This window comes from Thermobia domestica, chromosome 7 (assembly GCF_964235325.1).
Source record: "Thermobia domestica chromosome 7, izTheDome1.hap1.1, whole genome shotgun sequence".
Classification (NCBI taxonomy): domain Eukaryota; kingdom Metazoa; phylum Arthropoda; class Insecta; order Zygentoma; family Lepismatidae; genus Thermobia; species Thermobia domestica.
This window is the reverse complement of record NC_137460.1, coordinates 11,929,026-11,945,444: the sequence shown is the minus strand read 5'-3', so window position 1 is coordinate 11,945,444 and position 16,419 is coordinate 11,929,026. Positions and strand designations below refer to the sequence as shown.

Here is a 16,419-nt window from a genome sequence, read left to right as displayed (position 1 = left end):
TAAGCTCTAAGATTTTTACCACTTTCGATTTCAACAAAGCGATGAGGGAAAACATATAGTATATTCTTGGAATACTGAATTCATACCATAAAACCACTTCTCAAATCTACCACTATTTTTGCTCTGCATGGATGGATATTGAAATCTTGAAACCGGAAGTGGTCGATTTCTACCACTTCCGGTTTCAGTAGAAGAGTGTAAGATCGAAAGGGAAATTCTTCCTGAAATACTGAATGAACACATTAATACATATATTGGAAGTTCCCAACATATGTATATATTTGTATAGTCAGAAACAATATTAAGTATAGGTTAGAGCTATCATTTCTTATACCTCCAACCTATATTTGATATTGTTTCTGACTGTACAACGTTTTGTTAAGCTTTTGAAATATTTAAAATAGCGGTCTAGCCTCCTATTGACCCATCTGTAGAACCATACACTATGAGTCATAGTGTATGGTTCTACAGATGGGTCAATAGGAGGCTAGACCGCTATTTTAAATATTTCAAAAGCTTAACAAAACTTTGTACAGTCAGAAACAATATATGACACACGAAAAACGCACAAGAATAAAATCTTGACTGAATGAATTATGAACGTCTGGGTTTAATTAAGCTAGAACCTTGAAATTTCGATAATAAATGCATATTACTTATGGCTTAAAGTACCGGTACTATTCAAGAATTTTTGGAAATTTGACTTAAGAGAGGGATGAGATGAGGGTTACAATTATTATAATTTACGTAAGTAAGATTTGAATTTGTATGATATGTGATACTTTTATCCTGGTATATTTTAACTTTCTATTTAAATATAAACTCATTTCTGACTCTCTTGTGAACATGGAATTATTATTTTCATTGGTCGTATAAATGCATATTTGAACTATATTTTTGCTTTAGGCGGTATTTAAACCCAAACTAAAATAAAAAGAATATTGTAAAATTCTGCTCATGTAAGTAGAAGGTAAAGTAATTACACACGGGAATCGATTTTCTCCCACAACCAGTTTTATTATAAAACTTCCTGTTATAAAACAGTATTAAACAATTTTACTAAATAAGTACGAAATTCACTAGTAAGTAGGTATCCCAAGGCCTAGACAGCCAACGGAAGGATTCCTCACAGAGCTTCGCTGCAACCTGAGTGAGGTGGAGTAGGATTGTTGGTGCTCCGCTGCGAGCAAAGAGAGATCGAAATCCCACAGAGCTCAGCTGCAAGCTAGGTGGGAAAAGAAACCACAAAGCTTTACTACAAGTACTAAAACAAGAATTGAACTAGTATCAAACATGTTAGTTTTATTAAAACTATTGTTCATTGTGAATAGAAAATTCGACAAGAAAAACTTGTATTGTGTTATATAAAACTAATTATTTGTAATGATTTCATATATGAAAATAAGGAAGTGGCGCATTCTTAAAAGTTATAGCCTGCAAATAAGTAAAACTAGCAGCAAAAAAGTAGCGTATCTCCCAATTTGAATCCGCTGCTTGTAGTCCAATCTGGCAGGACTGCTCGCACGGCGCCATCTTCAATCGCTCGGTAATGTTGTCATCTTGGTTAGACTTCAATTTTTCTCATATTTAGTGTTACTTAATTAATGATTTACAGATAATACTTCACGTGTACTTTGGTTGTGTGATGGAATCTATATTACTTACAACAGTTTTACTTAAAACCAGTTTATATGTACACTTATGTTCAAAATGATTGTTGCATATCTATAACTGTCTTCTTGTAAGAATATAATTTGATAATGATTTTGCAGGGTATTTTTAATACTGATACTATGTGTATAATCGGGAAATGTATATTTGTTGTAAATTTCATAGGAAAAGAATTATAAATACGAAAATTAGAATAAGTAAAACAAAATGTTGCTAAATGGACAAGAAACTTTTATTTTCGTTTTATTGTTCTTATTTACTGCTCTTTTGACATGAAATTTTGCCACATACATGTCTTTGCCGACTATACACATACATTATAAGAAATACCGGGCGAATTCGTTATCAAATTATATTCATACAATAACATATTTAGAAACATGCAACAATAATTTTGGACATGAGTGTACACTAATGAAGTGAAAAAAGAAAACTCATATGTTTTTGAAATGCAAATGGCAACGCAACTATCTAGAATGTTTAATATATTACCAAGTTAGAAATATTGAGTATTTTACAACACGATTCTTACATGATCGACATTATTTTAAAGACAATTCAACTAATCTACCATAACTGCACTCTTTTTCTTGTTCACCTCAACCATAGGTTGGTGGGTAACATGGAAATGTTTTATACTTTCATAAGGCCTCTTCGTAACTGCATCTAGATATTCTATCCTTGGCCTTCCTCTTCCTGGTTTTCCCTCTATCAACACGGTGATCCAATCAGAATGCCGAATAAGATGGCCAAGCATGCTGTTTCTTCTTTTTCCTATTATCTTCATGATCTGTCGTTCTTCATTAACTTCCTTTAGTACGTCTTCATTTCTTTTCCTTTCGGTCCATGATATGAGCAGCATTCTGCGCCAACACCAAATTTCAAATGCTTCCAGCTTGAATATTTCGACTTTCCTCAATGTCCACGTCTCTGATCTGTAAATCGTCACGCTCCATATCAGTATCTTAATAACTGCATTAAGATCGGGAATTCAGTCATACGACAGACCGGCAATTCACCTTAAACTATTTTCACACAATTCCTACACGAAAGAACACTGGATTTGTAGAAAACGTGGCTTTATGTGTACACCATATTTAATATAACCCGTTTGTGGTTTGAAACAGAATTGCCAACGTTAAAGAACAAAATTGTCGATTTTCGTCTTTTAAATTATCTTATATTACAAGTAATTATCGTATATTCGTTATGGACGTGATATTTCTAGAGATAAGAATAATATCGTATTACTAAATATAGATATAATAATATAAAGATATAATAAACTTATCCAATAATCTTCAGTCTCGAAATCCAAATCGGCGTCACTATTCTAACCATTTTTTAAAATTCTTATAACACTACTCTAAGCAACAACAATGTTTCCATCCCGTCGTAAACGCAATTGAATTTAAAGAATGGATACAGGGTTGCCATTTGCCAATTTTCAAATTATTATTGATTTGTTTTAGCGGGAATGACTGTTAAAAACCTCAATGTATGTGTTTTGTAATTATGTAACCTGCTATTTATTTGGACATTCAAAAACAAAAAAAAAAAGTAGGCATTCTAAAAATTCCGTATTTTCATCTAATATCGCAAGAGCATTATCGTATATAGCATTAAGAGTTAAAGTATCGTATATCACGATAAATTATCATACGGTTGGCAAGCCTGGTTGGAAAGGAAAGGAAAAGATTTATTTTATTTAGTTCTATGAGAGCTATCTATTAATAAATGTCTCTACTTTGGATTTGTTTTCATTATATTGTAATACTATTGTGTAGAGTTTAGTACTAGAGGGAACACTAACACTATTAGGGGCGTCATTTAGGAGGGCTGGAGGGGGCAATTACTCCCCAAGAGTTTGAGGAATACATATACTTTAGTCGATTGTGTGCTAATATATTAGTACAAAACGTGAAAGTCTTATGTCGGTTGTGCTCTTTGCCCCCCCTCAAGCGAAGTCTGAAATGACGCCCCTGAACACCATCAATCAAGAATGGTACAAGTAAACACTTCTGCATTGTTTTTCTTTTCGTGTAGGACAGATATTGGAGAAAGAACAGAGCCAGAAGTGCGGGTACCAACTGCATTGGCGTTGATCTGAACAGAAATTTCGGATACCAGTGGGGCGGTAAGTAGCTTACTTAGAAAAAGAAAAGAACTGTAAATGTCATTGTGTATTTTTAATCTACAGAGTTCTGTAATTCTGTTATTCTGGAGTTCAAATCTCCCTGCACATCAAAGGGAGAACAACAGAAATGAATCTACCAGGTGATGACAGGAATCTTTCCAAGTTTTAACACGTAATGGATTCATTTAATAATTTTGATATTTCCGGTATCGAAAGAAAAAAAAATGAAATGAAATCTTTGGGTTTTACCTCCCACGGTTATGCCGGCTAGGCTAAAGGAGACGGTGATGATGAGTAATGAATGAAATAATGGAATGAAGAAAGTGGGAGAACCCCGAGGAAACCCACGCACACGGTGTTTGTCCACCACAAAGTTCACTTGGCGGGGGCTGGGATCGAACCCAGGACCCCAAGCAGCAGACCCCGCTCTACCACTGAGCCACCGCGGCCCCACCCCGTATCGAAAGAGTAAGGTTCCGTAAGTTAAATTTTCGGTTTCAAACAACACGAGCAGTAGCGTAGCCAGAAACACATGAGAAGCGCTAATAATTCTCATGTCAAGAAATCACATACATAAGCATATATCAGTTTAACTTTTGATTTCCGCCAAGAGAGCGCAGCAGTGAACATTTATTCAAGATGGCGACAGGCACAGAGAAAGTTTATGTTGCTCGAGTGTTATTCAGATTAGCCTGTCCTAATAGTGCAACGATACTTCCGAATGAAGTTCAACAAAGATCTACCAACTGTCAAGGGCATTCGGTGACGGTATGGACAGTTTGCAGCTTCACGATGCCTCTGTAAGAGGAAATCAAGTGGTCGGCCTACAGTGACTGAAGAAATGGTCATGGTGGGGATGATGATAAGCAATTTCTGCCGTAGCCTCCACGCTCTCCGGACCTAACCGTATGTATTATTTATTATTTTTTTTTTTCGTGTGAGGTTATGTGAAAGATACAGTGTTTACACTTCCTCTACCAATAAACCTAACGAAACTGAGAGCTTGCATCAACAGTGCTTTACAACGGATTGATAGGATCATGTACCGAGTGTGGAAACTTGATTATCGACTTGATATTTGCAGGGGGCACATATAGAGCACTAGTAATATGTCACTAAAAACCTTTTTGAGTTTTTCAGCATGTTTGCAAAGTTTTGTAACAGTGTGTCCAGCAATAAAGCTGCACTGAATTTATGAAATAGGGCCAATCATTTGTAATGACCCTGTACTATACTGACCTGAAAAATCAGATTTTAGTTACACGACATTAAAATACTGATTAAATTAGGCAACAGGTAGAAGCAATCATTGAACTAAACTCACTTTCGCTTCAGCTATAAATAGCTATGGCTTACTAGATGACACTAGTTCAACTGGGATATACAGCTCCCAGGTGGCAGTATTTTTGGCTTTCTGGTCCAGAGTTTGATATCTCTTAATGTAAGTAGCTCCACAATTGCCTTAATACTGGAGACTTTTTTAGTGCTTCCACAGGTGGTGGAGCCGTGGCACATGCAGACCGAAATCGTATGCTTTTAACAATCTGGCTAACTAGGAGATCCATAGTATTTAAAACTTAAACACTCCCTTTCTAGATGATAAATTTTTATGTTTGTGCTAGCGAGAAAGAATTCAGAAAAAAATGATCAATACTGTGAATAAATAATTTGTTGAAATCTAATGTAGAGCTAAAAAATGAAATGAAAAGAAATCTTTGAGTTTTACGTCTCACGGTTATGCCGGTTAGGCTAAAGGAGACGGTGATGATGAGTAATGAATGAAAGGGTGGAATGAAGAAAGTGGGAGGAAACGGGAGAACCCCGAGAAAACCCACGCACACGGTGTTTGTCCACCACAAGGTTCACTTGGCGGGGGCTGGGATCGAACCCGGGACCCCAAGCACCAGAGGTGAACGCCCGTCAGGCCAAAGGAGACGGCTAATTAATAAATTGAGTGATAATGAAATAATTGGTATGATGAGAAAATGTGAGGAAACAGAACAACTTCGAGAACATTTTGAGACACAATGGTATCCATCACAAGCTATTTTTCACCTGTACGCAAGCGGGTGATTCTAACGACGCCCGTAGACCTGGTTTCTTACATCTATGTAGTTTTGTATTGGTGCTTGTGGGTTTTCTTGTGATACCTCCTTGCGTTTCTTCTTTCATCTGAGTGAGTATAGCGGTGTTTTGCTAGAACGAGTGCTTCTAAGTCAAAGTTCAAGTTGGAAATGATTTTAGGAAGATTTCTTTTCAAGTTTCTGCTTTTAAGTAAGACTTATACAATATTTTTTGTCCCCCTATGTACACTCATACCCAAAATTATTGTCGCATGTCTATAAATATGTTGTTGTAGAAATATAATTTGATAACGAATTCGTCCAGTATTTCTTACGATGTTAGTATATGTATAATCGGCAAAGACATGTGGCAAATTTCGTGTCAAAAGATCAGTAAATAACAACAATAAAACGAAAATAAAACTTTCTTGTCTATTTAGCAACATTTTGTTTTACTCATTCTAATTTTCTTGTTTATAATTCTTTTCCTATAAAATTTACCACAAACATACATTTCCCGATTATACACATAGTATCAATATTAAAAGTATCTTGCAAAATCATTATCAACTTATATTTTTACCAGAAGACAGTTATAGATATGCGACAATCATTTTGGACATGAGTGTATTATAAGGAATTCTTCTGGATTCGTCCTTGAAAAAATTGGCTTCTACTTCGTCTATGTTAGTGTATCTTTGATTTACTCTCTATACAGACTCTAGCAGGACTTATGAATATTCCTAAAAACCTGATTTGGTCAAATTAATGATATTTACTTGGTGTGCAGTTTGGCTTCCTCGGTGGGGCTTCTTCTTTTCCGGTTGTGGCTTCTTTGTCCTTTCTTCTCTGCTGTCTTCTCCACGTAACATGTCCTGGAGGTTTGGTTACAGTGTTCTCTGTTGTGCCGTGTTCTCTGAGAACTTCTTTTGTTCGATCGGCTTCATTTCGTGGCTTCTTGGTCGGTGTCTCCTTTCGAGCTCTCCTGGGCATCATCTAGTTAAGAATTGGTCTTTAAAAGGAACGTAGTTCTATGAACGAGCTAGGATGAGATGGTCCTAATAAGGGCAAATGTTTCTCTAATTTGTTGTGTAGCTCCCTCGTGACTAAGCGATTAGCGTACACACCTTTAGCGTGGGATATCCGAGCTTGATTCCTGGCGGGAGCTCATGTGGTTCGGATTCCACGTTAAGCTGTAGGTCCACATCCCATATAGGCTCGCTACTGAAAGAGACACTAAACTCAAAATCAACTTAATTTGCTGTGTTTGGCGCATTTCTAGCACTATCTGAGTATTGTGTTCCCGTGCCGTCGACTATCGGCAAAGTTTATGGAACTTTATGGCCAAAACATGCTCCACAATAGGGAGTCAGATAGGTGGGAAGTAATGCCTATTTCCCATGAAGCACAGTGTGTGTGTGTAAGTGTCTGTAATAGCAATATTGAAGTATTTATTTTTAACAGTAAGTGCTTGACAGAATTATCTCAAAAGAGTATCCCATTTAGTACTACTGTAGCAATCTTTGGTGAATACTCGACCTTCTTACTTCTCAACTTCTGTTGAGCAGTAGAACACTGAAGTTCTCTGCTGGACACCGTATGTTCTCATTCTGAACTCTTCTTTCTTTACTGAAACACATTACTCTGACTACGCTGCCGCGGCTGTATGTATAAAACAAGTGATCATAAAATCGCCTCCCCTTGAAATCATACTTATCGACGTCCATGATCACCAGTGAATGCTACAATTATCCTCTGACGATAAACTCTGCAATTACTCTTGAACACGTATTACGAATTAAAACTTGCAGAGAATTTCTGTTTGCTGGTAACTTAATTTCCGCTGTGGATTTCTTTGTTATTGTACTGAAAAGGTATGAAACCACAGAGTAAATTTCTGAGTAACCCTATAGTTTGTAGACTTTGTGCCGATTATTTTGAAGCATTTAAACTAATCATATACTGTAAGAACAAAGAATGTTTAAAAAATTATAATTATATAAACGACTTATCTCGAATTTAAGAAAATACCAGTTTTCAGTGTGTTATCTGTAAACAATGATAACATTACTTTATCAAAGTAGTGCAACTGAAAACTAGCATGTTCAGAATGACTTACAAGAAAAATAAGGTTAATTTTGTTAAAAGCATTCCAGTTCTTTGCCTTATTTCTTTTCCTTTTCCTTTTTTACTGTTGTAAGTTTTATTGAAACATAACTTTGTGGTGGACCTGGGTTATTGACATTTTAATATTTTTTTTTTAAATGCATTATACCGGAGAAAGAAAATTTGACTGATGTATTCAAACAAATATCTATGCAATGCATTCATTATTACGTCGTTTTATGGATGCGTTATGTCTCTAATTCCTAATTTTCAATCTATCCCTTCACTCCAGTTTTACACAGGGCCGTAACTTGTGGGGGACCAGAGAGGGCAACTGCCCCCCCCCCCCAAGGAAGCTCCCCGCTGTTCGAGGGGGGCCCACTTTAAGACAAAGTTTTCTTACTCCATATACGATATGAATATGAAATTATAAATGAAGCATCAAACAGATTCAGAATATTACATAAACAAAACAGCACACAAAAGGTAAATAAAACAAAAATGAGTTGTGAGCTCATTTTAGTAAAAAAAAAAAAAAAGTCTACTATTAGTATTAGGGGACCTTCAAATAATATTTATTCGTATGGCTTTGAGATTTGTCAATATTGTCCACTTAATTAATTTATTATGTATGGAACGGGACCAGGGGCGTGCGAGAGGCTCCACAGACTCTGGAGGCCTACAAAGAGTAAGGAAAGATGGAAAGAGAGGGGACTTACTTTCGAACTTTGCGGCCCAAAACTTTTTCTAGGGGGTCCAAATATTAGTGCTTGCCCTCCCAGAAAAAAAAAATCTAAGTTATGGCGCTGGTTTTACATATATCATTTTGTCTTTGTCAAGGATTGGTTTAACATTATAAGAAATCAGAGTGCCTTCTATCGGTGGAATATTTATTGATTGACATGTTCAAATGAACTGAATATGTGTAATGAGGCCATAATTACTACTCAGTATTTGAATTTATACATATTCTTCCCATTTTTTTTTTCAATATATTCCTTCAGTCCAGCGTCATCCTACGTTCCAGTTTTCCATGCACTATAAAATCAAATGGGAAAGAAATTATTTTCTCTATGTAAATGAACTAAAATCTGTCAGAACACTGAGACATTAGGAAGCATTTCCTTAAAGCATACGAGCACAGGAAAGTCGAAATTGGCTTGATTTCTGAGTTATTTCGAACATGTAGTAAACTTTGATGTTACATAACATAAACACTAAGGGCCTTATGCAAAGTCGTTTTGAGTTCTGATTAACGCCATACTACGTGGTTGACTAACGGGTGGTTATCAAAATTGTATTCAGAGTCTCTGATTATGACGTTGTATTTGACAAAGTTAATCACATGTGACTAATTAATCTAGAGCAAAGCCTAATCTTTTACCCACGGTATACCGTGCGACACAACATTTCGTATTTCATGTATTTTCATTTTTACAGACTACGCATGCGCTCATCTACTTTTCCGTAGTTGCCACATTTATTTTTCTCACCCGATGCATTAGGGTTATATAACTTAATCATACCCAAATCATAATTTTAGTTGTACTCACAGTTGATTCTGAATACCAAAAAGTGCACCTTCCTTAGTAAAGAGCTAGTATGCCAGTAACTAGTCTGTGACTAATCCTCGATTAACGAATTCTCTTTGAATACCGTCCTAACCAACTAGAGAAAACAATACAGAAACTTTTCAATAAAATCAACTGTGTAGTCAGAAGTGCTATCAAATTCAGAACTCTGGGATTCCTATGTAAGTGTGTTTTTTTCTTATATATATATATATATATATATATATATATATATATATATATATATATATATATATATATATATATATATATATATATATATATATATAAAAGTGGAGTCCCGCTATTCCGAACTAATCGGGACCGAACCATGTTTGGATTAGCCGGTATAACAGTAAAATCGCAGTTTGAAGTGGGCGAAAGGGTCTATTGTGTTGTAATACAATGTATATAGTATTTCAAAACACATTTTCTGACTATAGTATGTGTACTGTATTGGAAAAATGTTTAAAATATTGGAAAAACTTGATGTCGTTATTTTTTCACGTACAACAGTTATGCAGAGAGAGCAGCAGTGATTGACGTAGTACTCCTGTGTCTAGAACGACAGGTTACTGCTACACCTGGCGATATAATGTTTATGAGACGATGGCGAAACTCGTGTCGTCCAATAACACTCTTCACTGCGACAAAATACAATAACTGAGTTAATGTCTTTTAACAAGTAATACTAGTACGGTACTATGGTACGTACTATAGTAGGCTAGTACAATACTAGTGCTGTACACTGCCAGTATTGTACGTTGTTATATATTAAGAGTACAGTACTTATTCTACTGCATTACTGTATTTCACTCATACTAAACCTACAAGTTTCAATATTGTATAGTACGTATACCGTATTCTATATCACACTCTGTGTAATTGTTGTAATGTGGCTTAAGGTTACTGTGCCCACCCCCTTGTCCGAGCACTTCGCCTTTTCGCCACCAGATGCTCACTTTTTCATTTAGCAATCACTGCTGGTACCTCTACTGGGAAGAACTGAAAGATCGTACCGCTCAGTTTAAATGTGTCCAGGATATCCACAATTGAAGTGGGCGGGGAGAGGAATCCAACAGTTTTTTTTTCCTTCGTGCACCTGCAGTCAGTCAGCAAGCCGTGTTGTTCAGCCGCAGGGCAGAATCTCAACCATTGACGGGTAACAGAAATCTTTCCTTTTTGCAGGTAGGAATAGAGTTTCTGTACGAAAAACGTGAATTAGGTTGCAAAGAGCGTCATTCGCATCGCGTTGACAAATTTTCTTTCGTCCGTTTATCACATGAAGCTCTTTTCTTTTTTTTTTTTTTCGAATATTACCAGAATATGAGATAAAAAACCTAAATGGTTCTTTGTATACAGAAAACAAACAATACCAATATTTTCTTACATATCAGTATTATATGATTTTTTTTCATGAAGTGTATGATGCTTGAAAAATGGACAGAATGAATTTTGATTTTTCTATTTGTCCCTATCCTTCTGAGTAGAGAGAATGCTGTGGCGCAACTAAAGGGCCTGCAGGGCCCGCAACATTGAGAGGCCCAGAACAGAAAGAGGCCCATTTCAGTTTCGAAGTTAAACTTTATAATGTTAGGATGTTAAAAATTATGTGATGTTTCAACTATATATCATTTTTACCTGTGAAGACGGTAACACCTGAGCGATTATTTAGTAAATTAAATGCCAACAAAACTTATACTGACCAGCGAAAACATTATGACCACTCGCTACTTTTTGAACGAAATCATCGGGCTGAGATAAGAGCTACAAGGCATATCACAACCGCGCGCCAAACACGACAAGAATCTCACTCGATTAGTCAGTGTGGTGCTTGTGCCTTGAATGGGGAAGGACGACGATATATCAGGGTGACTAAATGGCTGGGAGCTTCATTTCGAAAACAGCGCGACTTGTCGAGTTTTCGCGATCTGCAGTGCTTATGTATTTCAAAGATGGGAAAAGGACAGTGAAACCAGCATCGAACCAAACAACAAAAAGTGGGGCGACTACATCTCATTAAAAATGTCGTAGACTCTCGAGGTTGGTACAGAAGAATAGACGAAAACTATAGCACAATAATAATAATAATAATAATAATAATAATAATAATAATAATAATAATAATAATAATAATAATAATAATAATAATAATGTGCTTTTTTTTGCATATGAGCAAGTTGTGACTCACTGATAGAACATAGAAAGTCAAAACTGTTCTCTGTAAATTTTACGTGACTCATGGATGTGGATAGAGGGGGTCCGTTTAACATTTTTGCGGGGAGGCCCATTCGTCCTTACTTACGCTACTGAGAGGTAAGGTAAAATAATAACACCAATATATACATATATATAAACTTCTGGCGCAACAGTCCCTTGTGATCTGAGTCTGCAGCGGGCTTATGTTAGTGGTCAGCACAACTACACCCAACGTAGCCGGCTGTCTAGATTGAAGTCCGCTATCTTTTAGTTTCCCAACATTTCTCTCGATGTTTGGTCAACACAGCAATGTTTGAGTGCCACACCGGGAATTAAACTCTGGACGACGCACACCGTATCACTTTCGCTAATCTTTTGGTAAAATTCAGGTTAGGGTGGTACAGAATTATTTTTGGAATATGCCATTTCTCATAAGGTAAAGTTCAAAAGTATTGTGACATAATTAAAAAGCTCATTATCAACCACGTATTCTTGCCTCTAATATCACTAAAAGTTTTCGAGATATGTGTCAAAAATGGTAGAAACACTTGAAGTTAGTTTAGTAACTTGAAGAAGATAGTGGCCTTATACATACACAATTGCTCCAATTTTTATTTTTATTCTTCTCTCTCGTAAAGAAATACAAAATCATAATTTCAACCATTTTGGTACATTTTTCATAATTTGAAGGGCGAACAGCCGGTTTCTTTCCTTACGTTTTGAACTTGGGATTTATATTATTCTTGTCACTTATCGTGAAAGTCATATAATGACATAGGTCCCAAAGCTAGAATATATTATGCGACAGAGGTAATGACAATTTCATCTTTAAGATCTATTAAATTTGACATTTATTGAACGATAGCGGTTTTATAATACTAATAAATTTTTCGCAATAAGGTGCATATAGTGGTCGTAAGAAATGACAAAAGCTACCATTGACCTTTATAGTTTGACTGATGCTTTTTCGATCATGGTCTTCCCCTTAAATTTTGTAAAGGACAGTATCATTTTAATTATCTTGGCCTAATTTCCTAAAGCCTCTCATTCGTACGCTAAAAGAAAAATTTCTATTTTTTATGTATAAGAATTCAGGGAATGCAAATTTATTCAAAATTCGTTTACAATTAAAGTCGGCTAAACAGATATTCCTTTGAGATTTCTGTATTTTGAAAACAAATTCACGATTTCAGTTCTTTGTCTTTACTTGTTTCCATGTTTTTTTTTATATCAATACTGTATGATCAATTCCAAGAATTATTTTAGTTCCCCGGTACATCCATTTATAACAAGCTCCAAATACTGCTACAATTTTAATGTGGTTCAGGAGAATCTGCATATCTCATCCTTTTGTTACTCTCTATATATTCATCTACTATGTAAACAAACATCAGTGAAAGAAAGAGGCTGAGAGCTAACACGTGCTCCGTGAGGAACGTTGTCATTCCTTTTACTGACATATCTAGAGAGTCTAGTGTTGCCACGAGACAAGACAAGATTTCTGGCTGTGTCGTCTCGTCTCATATCGAATGGTTCTGTCTCGTCTCGTGGCAACACCAGAAAGGCTGAGGCCCACAAAAAGAGCTGTTATACCAAGTGGTTAAAATTACAACTTTTAACCAAGTTTTGTTTGGTAGCACAACACACAACACGACTGCAATCTTCCAGCAACGGCTGCTTAGATTCGACTGAACCAGTAATTACTTCGATAGGAACATTTGTCAATACCGTCAGTACAGTCGAAAGGCAAGATTTCCCCATTTATTCTGATATCCTTTTTTTAGAACCCCTGGCGCCACTTCAACAAATAAGGAGGCCTATGTAACTTTCCCATTTAAAAAATGGTTTAGCTTCGAATAACATCATAAAACAATAAAAAAGATAAATTTTGTTGTCAAATCAGCATCTTTTCAAAACTCAGTATCGAGAAAGGCTGACACGTTTCTGTCTTGGTTCGGAACGAGAAAGACAATGAAACAATAGTTAGTTACCGTACTGATAAAATTGCCACTTCTACTTGTACTTCTATAACAGGATTTTTATACGTAGATATCTCCACCAGCCCCCGGAATAAAATCTTCTGAAACACTGATCTCAATGAACGCTTTACATTTGTATTTGAGTCTAGAGCACTATCACAAAATAATTAAATTTGAATCGATTGAAAAATGGAAGTGAAAGCTGTTTGTAAGAATCATTTTTAAAAAAATTCTTTAGGTATTCCCTGTTCTTTGTAGGATTTGAAACATTGAATCATTTGGATCATTCGAAATAATAAAAGATGGTATACATTTCGAAGGCAAATAATTTATTCCGGGTTAATAAATTTTTAAGCAAATTCAGAAACTGTGTTTGTATTTTTCGACACACGAGACGAGACATTTCACAAAAAGTTTCGTATTGTATCGTGTCTCGCTTCAAAGAGTCGAGTCCCGTCTCGTTGGAACACTAAGAGAGTCTTACGCATTCTCTTTCCAAGAAAGTGAAACTTGAAAAGCACATTCAGTCAATTGTTATCATAGAATATACTATGGGCATAGTCACTGATGTGTAGAAGGTGACACAGGCGGAATTTGTTCTTATGGAGCCCTTGGCGAGTTGGAGCCGTGGGGCTCTATTATTTGGATTGGAAACATTGGTTCAAAAATATTTTACATTTAGCATACATATATACACACATATATATATACATACACACACACACACACACACACGTACATGTGTGTTACATATACTTTAATTAATGTGTGGACCTGCGGACAAGGTTCGAAGCGCACTTGGGGGGTGGGTTCGAAGCGCACTCCTGAAACATAGAATTATGCTAATCGTAATTTTCTGAGATAGACTACCCCTCGAGGAATAAGTAAATAAATAAATAAATAAAAATAGTTTCGTAATGTTTATCTTCCGTATACGAGTAATTGAAAAATTTTAGTGTCTCAACAATGAGAGCTGTATACAGGTGATTCTGGCCCAAATTTTCGGCTCTCTCCCCCACGGTTGTTTTAAGAATTTTTATCTATTATCTACTCCCTTGGAGTAACTGTTGCTCTGTATTTTCATGGGTTTGCAACCGTCAGAATGAATATCCTGGCTGCTTTCCCAGCTACCCATTCAGCATGCAATAGATACATGCAATAACAATCAAATCCCACACAAACTACTCTACTCATCAAATATTTTAACATGGAAAATTCTTTTACGCAACGTATTTCGTTTGTTTAAAATGGAATAGACCTAATTACAACTTTTTTTTAATGTTCTTCTGGAAATTCGATAGCGAGATCGCTCACATCAAAAAATGAGATAATTAGTGCTCTGACAATCTGGTAGAAATACAACATGCCATATATACACATTACTGTGATTACATTGCTATTTATTCAATGATTATTTTGCTTAGAGCTTTCTTACTCTCCAGGGTACTCTTCAAGGGTATATAATTACTCTTCACTTATGTCGCGAAAAAATATTCAGCTTGCAAATTTATTTCGAGAACTTCTCATTCCCTAATACATGTTTATTCTCTGAATTTGTACGTACAGCCGACAAACTTACATAGAATCTCAACAGAGTTCAAATGTGAGGTGTCTGCTGGGAAGCACAGGTCAGTTGTATGGGAGGGGCTTTTAGAGTGCAATTCTAGGAACACTGTGGGCTTTTAGAGTGTAATTCTAGGAACGCTGTAGGGGGGCCATCCGGCTCCAGTGTAAATATATATATTTACTATTCCATTTTCCGAACAATAACATTTACCGATGACCTATTAACCCCTCCACCACAGCCACCATGAAAACAAATTCAATCGGAATTTGTCCAGCTCGTTTGATCACGAATAATTATCGTTTGATCCCAACGCATACTGATGTATTACACACAATTTGGCTAGAGCTTGTTAGCCCTTGATAATCGACATGTATCATTCCATAGATATTTCAATCGTAAATAGGTAAGCAAAGTTTGCTTAGTTTCTGGTAGCAAGTATGGAAAATAGTTTACTGTTTATTTAAAAATGGAGGCCTCCAACAATGAAACTAACAACAATATGAGAAATCGACATGTACCACTCTAGATATCTGAATTGTAAATATGACAAGTTTGGTCAGCTTGTGGTAAAAAGTATGGAAAATAAAGTGAATCGTTTATTTAACAATGGTAGTCTCCAACAACGTAATTAAAACAATATGTGAAATCGACATAAACCATAGGATAGATATTTCAATCTTACATAGGTACGCAAAGTTTGGTCAGTTTCTGGTAGAAAGTATGACAGATAAAGTTTATTGTTTATTTAACAATGGTGGCCTCTAACAATGCAACTAACAACAACAAGTGAAATCGACAAGTACCATTTCATAGATATCTAAATCGTAAAGGAGTGTGCTAAGTTTGGTTAATCTGTGGTAAAAAGTATGGCAGATAAAGTTGATCGTTTATTTCACAATGTAGAAATCCAAGGATTGTGTATTTAACAATGGTGGTCTTCAACAATGAAGCTAACAACAATATGAGAAACCGACACATATCTTTCCCTAGATATTTCAATCTTAAATGAGTGTGTAAGGTTTGGTCAGTTTCTGCTAGAAAGTATGGCATATAAAGTTGATTCTTTATTTAATAATGGTGGCCTCTAACAATGAAATTAATAACAATAAGTGAAATCGACACGTAC

At 35.8% G+C, this 16,419-nt stretch overlaps 1 protein-coding gene across 2 annotated transcripts in view; it reads left to right on the top strand.

Moving 5' to 3' along the window:
• The window catches only part of LOC145689855 (carboxypeptidase B-like), a 107,069-nt gene that overhangs the window by 65,546 nt on the left and 25,104 nt on the right, over positions 1-16,419 (top strand). For both annotated transcript variants that reach the window (XM_081764119.1, XM_081764120.1), the window contains one exon: positions 3,718-3,808. In XM_081764119.1, the coding sequence (XP_081620245.1) occupies positions 3,718-3,808 (91 nt within the window). The remainder of the gene's footprint in view (positions 1-3,717; positions 3,809-16,419) is intronic.